This window comes from Cornus florida, unplaced genomic scaffold (assembly GCF_030987335.1).
Source record: "Cornus florida cultivar Cherokee Brave unplaced genomic scaffold, ASM3098733v1 CherokeeBrave_3.0.0_Hap2_Chr11, whole genome shotgun sequence".
Lineage (NCBI taxonomy): Eukaryota > Viridiplantae > Streptophyta > Magnoliopsida > Cornales > Cornaceae > Cornus > Cornus florida.
Window position 1 is genome coordinate 36,643,565 of NW_026775581.1, and position 10,626 is coordinate 36,654,190.

General features: G+C 35.1%; 1 protein-coding gene across 1 annotated transcript; it reads right to left on the reverse strand.

The window, feature by feature from the left end:
• Window positions 1-8,282: 8,282 nt before the first annotated feature.
• On the reverse strand, window positions 8,283-9,197 carry LOC132280960 (F-box/kelch-repeat protein At3g06240-like). The gene is made up of 2 exons (XM_059782706.1): window positions 9,080-9,197; window positions 8,283-8,968 (listed from the first exon to the last, which is right to left on the reverse strand). Exons 1-2 carry the CDS (start codon window positions 9,195-9,197, stop codon window positions 8,283-8,285), a joined length of 804 nt encoding a protein of 267 aa, XP_059638689.1.
• Between the last annotated feature and the right edge of the window lie 1,429 nt (window positions 9,198-10,626).

Here is a 10,626-nt window from a genome sequence, read left to right on the forward strand (position 1 = left end):
TTATAGTTTTGAGAATGTAATTAAATTTGTATTCACGGCTATTGAGAAAATGTAATTAAGTTTTACTCACTCAAAATCAGTTTATGTATTTTAAGTAACGTGTGAAAATTTATGTTATTGATGGTGGTGGTATTTTTATTTGATGTTAAAATGTGAATAAAATTTCACGTAAGTGTAGTGACATGGTGGTTGGATTACCTAAAGTTGGTGTTTATGGGTTACACAAGACAGTGGGGAGTGAAAGTGTGAATTTCCCAGAACCGGTCGATGTGTGGCTTCCTAAACGTCGACCGGTATCTTCACAGTGAGTGGTTGTTGCACGTAACGCAAACCAGTCGACGTATGGCTTCCCATACGTCGACCGGTATCCATTGTAGCTTAAGTTCCAAACCAGTCAACGTATGGCTTCCCATACGTCGACCAGTATCATGTCCCAAACTAGTCAACGTATGGCTACCCATACGTTGACCGATATCTCAGTAGTGGGTTTCCTCACTGTTCATAACCCAAACCAGTCGACGTATAATGTACATACGTCGACCGGTTCTGCCTTTTTATATAATTACTATTTAAGTTCTTAAAATTACACTTTGTCACCATTTGAAGTTGCAAGTAATTATTTTATGACCACTAAAATGTCATAATTATATTTTAACCACCAAAAAGGACTATGTTGCCCCGGACCTTATTTTGTTTATTACGTAATGCAAGTAAATGACTGATTTACACTTTGAGACTCAATTTATTCAATTATAGCAAACTACCATTTTGTCCTTTTGGACCTTGTTATTTAATTTTAACGTGAAATGACTGTACTACACTCGGATGTTTTTGGGTCGGATAAGGACCCGTTTAATGATCCGGATCCATGAGGATTTGGATTGTTACACTTTTCAATAATTATATAATTTTAGTTGATAAAAAATTAAATGGAAGAAAATTTCTGGTCTTAAGCGGGGTGGGGCGGGTACCCACGGAGGTAAAGATGTTAAACGGGGGCGGGGATGGGATGGAAAGTCTCCCGTTTTTGCGGTTTTGGGTGAGGATCGACGGGGGTGAGGTTTTTAAACGGTTGCGGTGGTGGGAGAGGGTACACCCGCCCACGTTACCATCCCTAATTTCAACCTTAGCGAGGGAGGCTGCCAGCACATAAAATTTGTAATGTGGTAGCAAAGTTGAAAAAGGTCCACTCCTTTCTTTAGCTGCTTAATTTCTTGTCTTCATTTGCTTGGCTATGGTTAAGTTTTTGGTGAAATCTAGGAGTAATTGTTAATAATTTTGATTAAAGCCGAGTAAGTCCTATGTATATGGACAGCTCTACTTTATTATTCTTCTCCATTTTTGTGCTAATTGAAAACTTTTTTTTTTTTTTTTTCCTAGTTGGGGGACTCACACGCGCTACCTTCACTGAGGTTCGAACCCCTGACCTCCCTTTGGGAAGTAAGAGCCTTGTACCGCTAGGCCACAGGCCTGTTGGTGTGCTAATTCAAAACTCGTCAAAGGTGACAGTAATGCATGTGATTTGTGGACGATTACGTTCCTAAAGAGCTTATGCTCAACTAATAAAAGAAACTATCAATAAAAGAGTGCTATCTTTAACGGTTCGTTTGGTTGGATGAAATCAACTAGAAAAGAAAGGAAATAAAATTTTTTTTTAACTTTTTTGGAGTTTTGATAGAAGGAAAAAGAAAAGAAAGAAAAATTTTGGTTTCCACATCTGTCTATTTTTTCCCAAAAATTTTCCACAAAACACACGAAAATATTATTTTCCCGTGAAAGGAGTCCCTTTTATTTGACTTTTCGATTTTATCCAACTAACTTATTTGTATTTGTTGTTAGGTAACTCTTTCTTTTGTGACTTTGTGAGTTTTCAATGGGTATTTTTATGAAACAATTTTTTTTTTTTTTTTTCTTCTTTCAATAAAATAGGATAGGTGCATCTTTTTAAATATAATCCACCAACCCTAAACCGTGGATAGAAACAATCTCTCCCTTTTCTTTTTCTTTTTTTTCTTCTTTCAATAAAATAGGATAGGTGCATCTTTTTTAATATAATCCACCAACCCTTAACCGTGGTTAGATGTAAATATTGATTAATAATGAAAAAATAAAATATCTAATGCGGAGGTTCAAAAATAAAAGAAAAAAATATTAATATTTAGTTGAGCCTCTACTCTCTAATTATGTGTAATCCAACTTCTAAAAATTAGTTGCCTTATTTTATTATAATTTTTATTTTTTTTATCATCTATTGCACAATATTTATTTTTTAAATTTTAACTGATATAAAGGTTATTTTGGTAAGTAGAATCTCTTTCATCCTACCCAAATTAACAAAATCATATTTTCTCAAAACTTTCTTGAAAAACTTTAATGCTAAACAAATGCATGACAGAAATTTAATTTCACTTCACTTTCACTTCACTTTCACTTTCACTTTCTATCATAACTTTAATGCTAAACAAATGCTGTAGAAACTTGATTTTCTTTTCTTTCACTTCCACTTTTTATCATAAATTTCTATCTAATCAAACGGACATTCAAAGAAAAAAACACAAGGTTTTCTTGTGTATGATTGGGAAAAGAAAAAAAAAGGAAGGATTTTTGTAATTCTAGAACTACTTAGTAATTACAAAACTATTTTACACAAGCAGGTAATATAAAATTGGATTTTTGTAGTACAGCTTACATAGAGGAATGTTTGCTCATTTTATATTTTATCTTTGCATGTTAAAAATTGAGAAAAAGTGCTTCTAGTTTTATTTTCTTTAACCATGTTAAAATCTAATATTTTCTATAAACCATTTACCATATATATTTCCTAATTTGTATGAAATGATGGCGTTCTTGTCAAAATGTAAAAAGACAATATAAATGAGCAAGGTCAGTATGTCAATGACATTCATACCTTATTCATGTGCAAAAGACATATTAATAAAATGAATGTCGACAACGAATGAGAGTAATGGACTTGGTCCTTGCATGATAAAATGACTTAGCTTCCTTTTGAGATGGGCGGGTAAAAAATATATTATGTGATGAATTGTAAGAATTTTCTATTTGATGAATTAAGTTGGGTGTTGTATATTTTTGAAATATTGGAGTAAATTAATAATGAAATAGCAACAATAATATTTAATTTGTTACAAATTGCAAATTAAGATTAGTGAGTATGATTCAGGTGTTTTTTAGGCCGATAAATTTGATAGGATAAATGTATCTAGAGATATTGGATGGTGTCGTGGAGAAAGACCGAACAGTCAATTTGTTCGGTATAATGAGATATTGGGAAATCGGTCATTCTGTATAAAGGGTTTGATGGATTTAATGGAAGTTATTTGAACAAAAAATTCATTATAATCATCGTCTATGGGTATGTGTGTTTATGTTATTATTTGGGAATATAAAATATATTTCCATTTGTCATATTTTATAAAAAAATTAGAGAAATGCATGGACTAATAATATAATAGCAACAGTAATATTATATGCCTCAACTATTCTTAATCAGAATTTGACGCTGCATTGCATTTTCTATTTTCGTATCTATCCACCAATCAAAACAAAATCAGCAACAGAGTTTGAACACCATCCCATTAACTCCAAAAATAAAGTAAATAAAGTAAGCAAAACTCAAAGCTCCCCAGCATTGGCGGGGAAAAAACGGAGAGGTTAGCCGCAGAGGTTTGAGGTGGGGGTGGGAATGAAAGAAAACGGAAGCAATTATAAATTTTTTTAGATAGTAGTCACATGATTTTTCATCAAATCAGAAGTACTGAAAGGAATCTCATTCCTTTGCACGATTGAATGATCGTTGTATACGAAAACATCAAAAGTACTGAAAGGAATCTCATTCCTTTGCACGATTGAATAATCGTTATATACGAAAACACATTTCTTTAGCTTTGATCTCTCACTCTCTGTATTTTGTATCGTATCTAAGATACTTTTGTATCGCAACAGCGATACTTTTGTATCGCAACAGCGTTACAGAATATATGACCTGAGAGAGTCGGTTAAAACGTCTCGGGGTTAGAGATAAGAATCCAAGAAAGCTTCCTTATCCTAACTCCAATTGAATAGAGATAGATAACTCAATCATATTCAATTAATTACAATAAGCACCACAATAGTATTGTAATTGCACTCTAAGATTTAAAAATTACGACAAGGCCCTGTGTACTAAATAATTATATATAAGCCCCTCCGCTATTGGATATCCATAAGTAGCCCTAAAGAAAATAAATACTGTCCCACCTAAGGCATACTTACTTCTTATATTCCTTGAGTAACCAATTTAATCCTTATAATCACTAAATTAAATTCTTTTATAAAAAAAAAATTTCAAAATAAATAATAGAAAAATAATTTAGTAAACATTTTACTAAAATGCCCTTGCCAGGTTCCAGTAATCAAACTTATTAAATTGCATTAATGGGATATTCTAAGTCTTATAAAGAGTGTGGATTCAATGTTGTGCATTTGTGTTCCCAGAGCTCCACTCCAATATTAGCCACCCAAGATACCATGGTATTGACCTTAAAAAATTAGTAAGTCAAAGTGACTAATACTAAAACTTGAGTTCACTAAACCTCTCAGGATTTATAACTTAATATATCTAGTAAATAAGAACACACCAAAATAATAACAGCAATTTGTATGGTGTGATCTTATGGTGATCCAATTTAGTGTACTCTAAGCACACTAACATACTACCTTAGAGTCAACTACCCCAATGATTGAGACAAACCATCATATCTTATAGAGGTCAAATGTGCTACAATCTTACAGATAAAAATGCCAACTTTTATCACCAATTGCGAACAAGGTGCAAAAAACCGGTGAGCCCAAATTTCCTACGTGTAAATCTCATTTACACACTTAAATCACCTATAATACAACTTGAGGATTATAATGCATCTCATACAAATATACGTAAAGCCTAATGCATGAATATCACATTTATTAATAAAATATCAAATTAATAATAATATGATCCCAACAGGATATAGGTAAAGGAATTAACGTGCAGACAGATCCATGGGTGCTACCGTGCTAGAGTGCTAAATTTCATGGTTCGCTCCATTTATCCAAAAGGTTGCAGTATTAATTTAGTTAAGGACGTGTTGCACACACATACTAAGTTATGGAATACTGCACTTGTGTCTCAGTTTTTTAGTTCAGATGAGGTGGAGAAAATTTTACTTATTCCTGTCAGTGAGTTATCTGCTCGAGAGAGAATGGTGTGGCATTTCACAAACGATGCTGTTATATTGAGGTTGAAGTTGCCACTGAAGTGATATGCTCTCGTACTCCATCGCAGATACACTTGTTCAAGCAAGCCTACTATTCCATGAGTAAGGTCGACCTTAAACATGATATTGAAAAACATGCCTCCGGAGATCATGAAAATTGAAGCGTCTCCCTTTGTCTCGGTTTATCTTATAACTGAATTGATCTTAGAATGTGAGTTTAAGCAAGGTAGATTTTATGGAGACCTAATTTTTAACATTATTGATCCCCCAAAATAACTGTGTATAGAGTTCATTGGATTGATATTACAATTGCCACAACAAACACCACCATCAACTACTCCCATTTAGTTCTTGAATATTTCTTTTTTTAAAAAAATTCATTTCTTTATGTTCATGGATAAATTGATATATCAAGTGAAATGAATGATGTAGCTTTTGGTTGCATATATAAGGACATCTAGACACGAAGGCTTTGAGGTTGATATGCGTATGGACTTTTATCCGCATTTTCAGTGAACGAAGCAGTGCACATCTATTGTATAGGGTCGTTTGTTGCCACGGAAACCATTTTCTATATCTATACTACAATTAGAAGTGTATATATTTTTTATTTTTTATATACATTTTTTAATGCATTTTTTGAATCAATAACATTTAATACCATTATATCTTTGACCCAATCTATAGGAGATCGAATTGCATGCATCTTACAGACGTTTGGAACTTTGCAGGAACTACAAAAGGCAATGAAAGGGTTTGGAACTGATGAAAAGAAACCAGGTTAATTGTGACGAGGTCTGAGATTGCTATGCAGCACATAAAAGCTGAGTACCACAAGATTTACAAGAAGTCATTGAATGATGTAGTTCGCTCGGAATTATCAGGGAATTACAGGACCTTCCTTCTCTCTCTCCTCGGTCCCAACCATTAAACCTGATAACCAATGTTAGGCGCTCACAAGCACAGTAATTTGCTACTCTATCGAATTAATTTGCATAAATATGAAATACTGTGTTTGTAACATACTCAGGAGGTTTAGCATTTTGGATTTTCTGTCAGGATAGAGAGAATGAACTGTGCGTGTGTTTTCAGTGTTAGGGAGAGTTGGTCCCATAATAATATCAAACAGATCAAATGTATTTATTAGCAGGCATGTATATATATACACACACACACACATATTAAACATACTATTTCGAGGGATGCATAATGGATTGCAGAGAAGTTCTTACCATCGCCAATAACCTGCCCATCCCACTGAACAACTGAATGAACAAGAACTCCACTGCCAATCAACATCATCTCATCCGCCTTTTTCCTTCATCAACAGTTACATTTCCTACTCTTATTCCCCGAAGCTTCCCCTCCTTCACCAGGCCCTCTGCAAGAATAAAAAATCTCCAAGCTGTACACCCACTAAGATTTTTATCAAAATGGGGCATCAGAAGTTCATTCTCCTTCGTAACAAAAGCCACATTCATGTTAGGCCCTTCAGCAATGAACTTGAGCTCAATTTCGAACTCAAGATTGCTAGCCAGCGAAACAAGCCAACCTCAACCGTGTCTAGCATTATCCGAGCCAAAAGAAAAACTAGCTATGATTCCAACAAAATATCACCAACTAGTTACTTCTAAATGCTTGGCATGATATCTAGCGACTCAACAAAAAGAAACTGCTCTTGAAAACGTAATTCATATAATATAATGTGGCTCGTACCCCAAAACAAAATTTAGAAGATACAATGGCATACAAAAATAAGCAATACAGATAACAAATACTTTCAGCATAACATCTAAAGACAATCAAGCTCAAATGCCGGAAAAGTTCAAAAGCATAATGATTGAGTCAAATATTGCTGAAATAAAGTTTTTAGATATGATTCCAACAAAATATCACCAACTAGTGACTTCTAAATGCTTGGCATGATATCCAGCGACTCAACAAAAAGAAACTGCTCTTGAAAACGTAATTCATATAATATAATGTGGCTCGTACCCCAATACAAAATTTAGAAGATACAATGACATACAAAAATAAGCAATACAGATAACATATACTTTCAGCACAAATGCTGGAAAAGTTCAAAAGCATAATGATTGAGTCAAATATTGCCGAAATAAAGTTTTTAACCACGTAAGTATACCAAAAAGTAACCAAAAACCAGGGAAAGAGTTCGCGATGCCACTTCTACTCTTTCAAAAGTTCTCCACCTTCTCCGGCTTCCACACTTTGATTTTCCACCTTGATCACAGCCCTGAAAGAACATGCAGACAAATATATAAAAATAAAAATTAACTGTAACTACTCAAAGATGGAATTTGAAACAGAAATTGACAATTTTGAAGTTTATGCTACCTATCCGGGCAATGATAAAATAGAGGTTATTTAAATGCTAGGTCAAGCTTTTACATTCACATGTAGCCATAACGGAACTTAGCAACAGCAATAGCAAATAGAAGATGTAAAAGTAAGTAAAATCACCCGTCTTGCCTCTTCTTTCTTTTCTTCTTTGTTCTCTTTTTTGATAAGCAAAAGACTGTAATATTTTTTGGGAAAAAAGAGGGGGGCTAATTTTGCTCTTCTTTTCCACGATTTCTTAGCTCCAAGTAAAACTAGGCTCTCTGTATAAGCATCTGCATAAAATGAGTCGTCATAGTATTCATCTTCATCTCTAGATGCACGAATATGAAGTTGCATTAATTGTTCTGATTGAGGATAATAAGCTACCAGAAACCCATCTTTTATCCCAAATAGAATTTCACCAGCTACTACATTATTGAATAATCCTCCAGTCATATCAATATTGAATTGTTTAGTCCATGACTCTGATATGCCATACTCCTTCATCACCCATATGCAACAAGTACCTCCGTCCCAACTACCAACAATCAGAGAGAGTGATTCTCGAAACTTAGCAACATGAAGATTTAATATGTCATGAGCAATGCTACTTGGCACCATTATCTCCCCACCCATGTGGAATGACACGATCAAGTTCAAGAAATTGATCTCCGGCTCAAAAGCTAGCTAGTGTACAGTCCCGTTCAGATAAGCCTGTGGAGCCCGCTCGCAGATGTTATGTGAAAGACCCAAATGGCTGATGTTCCGCCATGTGCCTGTGCTCAGACTGAAAATGTCTATCTCTGGAGGAGGTTCACAATTATTGGGTTGACAGAAGAGATACACAGTCCTGACAACCTTGTAGTCATCAGTTCGGGCATCAAAGCCAAACCCAATGCTATGCTTAAAAGGGCCGTGTGATTGAAAGTTCATACGTAATGGAGGAAGCGTTATCGTCTTCTGAATCGATGGATTCCATAGATAAAGTTTCACCCCATAACCGTGCAAGTCATCAGAAAGGCATACGAGCCCATTGCAGATACCTATTATCCTCAGAGAAGGGTTTCTGTAGCTCTTCAATGGAAGCCCAAGCTCTGCATAATTAGAGAACATTCCGTTTTCAGAACGTAGTAGTGAGTAATGCACTACATTGGCATCATCATCAGAGCAGCTTCGAAGTAGTACAAGGTTGTTGTTGTTCACAATGGATGATCGATTGTGGTGTGCGGTGATGAAATTGGGGTTTGTGACCAAAGAGTACCATGATTTGCAGACACAAGCGCACCGGATGAGGGTTTTGACCGGTAGTCTGGTGAGGACGTCGATGAACAAATCATGAGGTAGGAAATCTGACATTTTCTTCCGATTCGTCGCTTCAAAGAAACAGAGATGGGTTAGAACAAACAAAACCCTAATACCTTCTTCAAAGAGAGACAAGTATTTCTCTCTACTTTATTAAACCAAGCAGGGTTTTAGTGCACAACCATCCACCTCAGAAGACCACAGACACCATTCGTCCACCGGCGGAACCACCGGATTGATCGAGTTAGGGCGCTGAACTTCTTGCTTCGCCCTAATTTCCACCGCACCGGAATGACTCATGGCTTGGACATGAATAATCTACAAACCCTAGACTAGGAATGTGTTTGCTTGGTGATGGGCGGGGCCCAGTAGTGTTTCTGTTGTTTTGCTTGCTGGTCTACTTGCTTATTGGGCCGTCTACATTTCGTAGGCTGTGTCCTTGTTAAGGCTTGACCTTGTTTTATTGTATTACTTCATATTTATAAATTCATTTTACCTCCTCAAAAAAAACACTAACTAAAACTTAAAATAAAATAGCTGCAGCATAGTGTTAATGTTATCTTCTTAAACTTTCAATATGGAAGATGAGGGTTTGAGTCCCAAAAAAAATTTAAGATTTATTTATTTACAAATTTTTCTGGGTGGCAAATGGGTAGATTTTTAACAACCCAATCAACCCATTCTAGCGGAATAGCGGGTCCTAAACCGGAGTACAATATATATATAATGTTTTTTTTTTTTTTTGGGTTAAAAGATAAGCTTATATATATATATACAGGGTGTGTTTGTGTTTGGTAGGGGTTGATAAAAATGCAACTTAGGCCCATTCATGAGCTCTGACTTGATCACTCAAATTTAGGTTAACTCGACCCCACCAAAAAAATGTTGACAGTATTTAGAAAAATTTAAAAACGTCTCCAATTCCTCTGCCATTTATTATCTACATTTTAAATATCATATTATATATGGAGTAATAAAAAATGCATAATAATAAATAATAAATAAAAAAAACCTTTCTTTTTTATTCAATTTTGATCCAAAATTATAGATTCATTAATTTTGTCCGAAACAAGTCTTCAACCATCCTAGCACAACCAAGTTTCCCGCTGTCTATGTAACAACATGCAGCTTAAACATCATTTCATTTCAGCAGGCAAGCTGGAGCTACCTTGAGTAATAAAGGCAAAATTGGTATTGAACTTGGTGGTCAAAAGAAAGTAACAAATCGATTTACATATTGAACAAATTTGAAGGGCACATAAAGTTCCAGCTAGTTTATATAACATCAGATTTCTTCCTACAAACGTTCCATGCTGGTTTCAGACAAGAAGTTCCATGATTCCAAACAATAGAATCTGACTCTACAGTGACTAACACAACAGCAATTGCAGCATGTCTAACTTCTTCCTGCAAAATGACTGTTAAACATCCACTGTCCATCCTCTGTAATGGATCGAAGATCAATACCTCTAAAACCGTTCGCACCAAAATCTACGGATCAAAGATTTACCACCACACCATGCATCGGACAGGAGTAAAAATCTATCACCATAGCCTACCTTAAAGGTAGTGCGAGTCAAGAAGGTGTCTCGAACTTCTACTAATTGCCTCCACACAAAAGAATCAGGAGCCTTTGGCGCCAAAGACCAAAAGGAGGCCTTATTCAAATATCATAAGCATATAAGCTTTAGCAGAGGAAACACTAGCCCTTGACCAGTATCATCAAAAT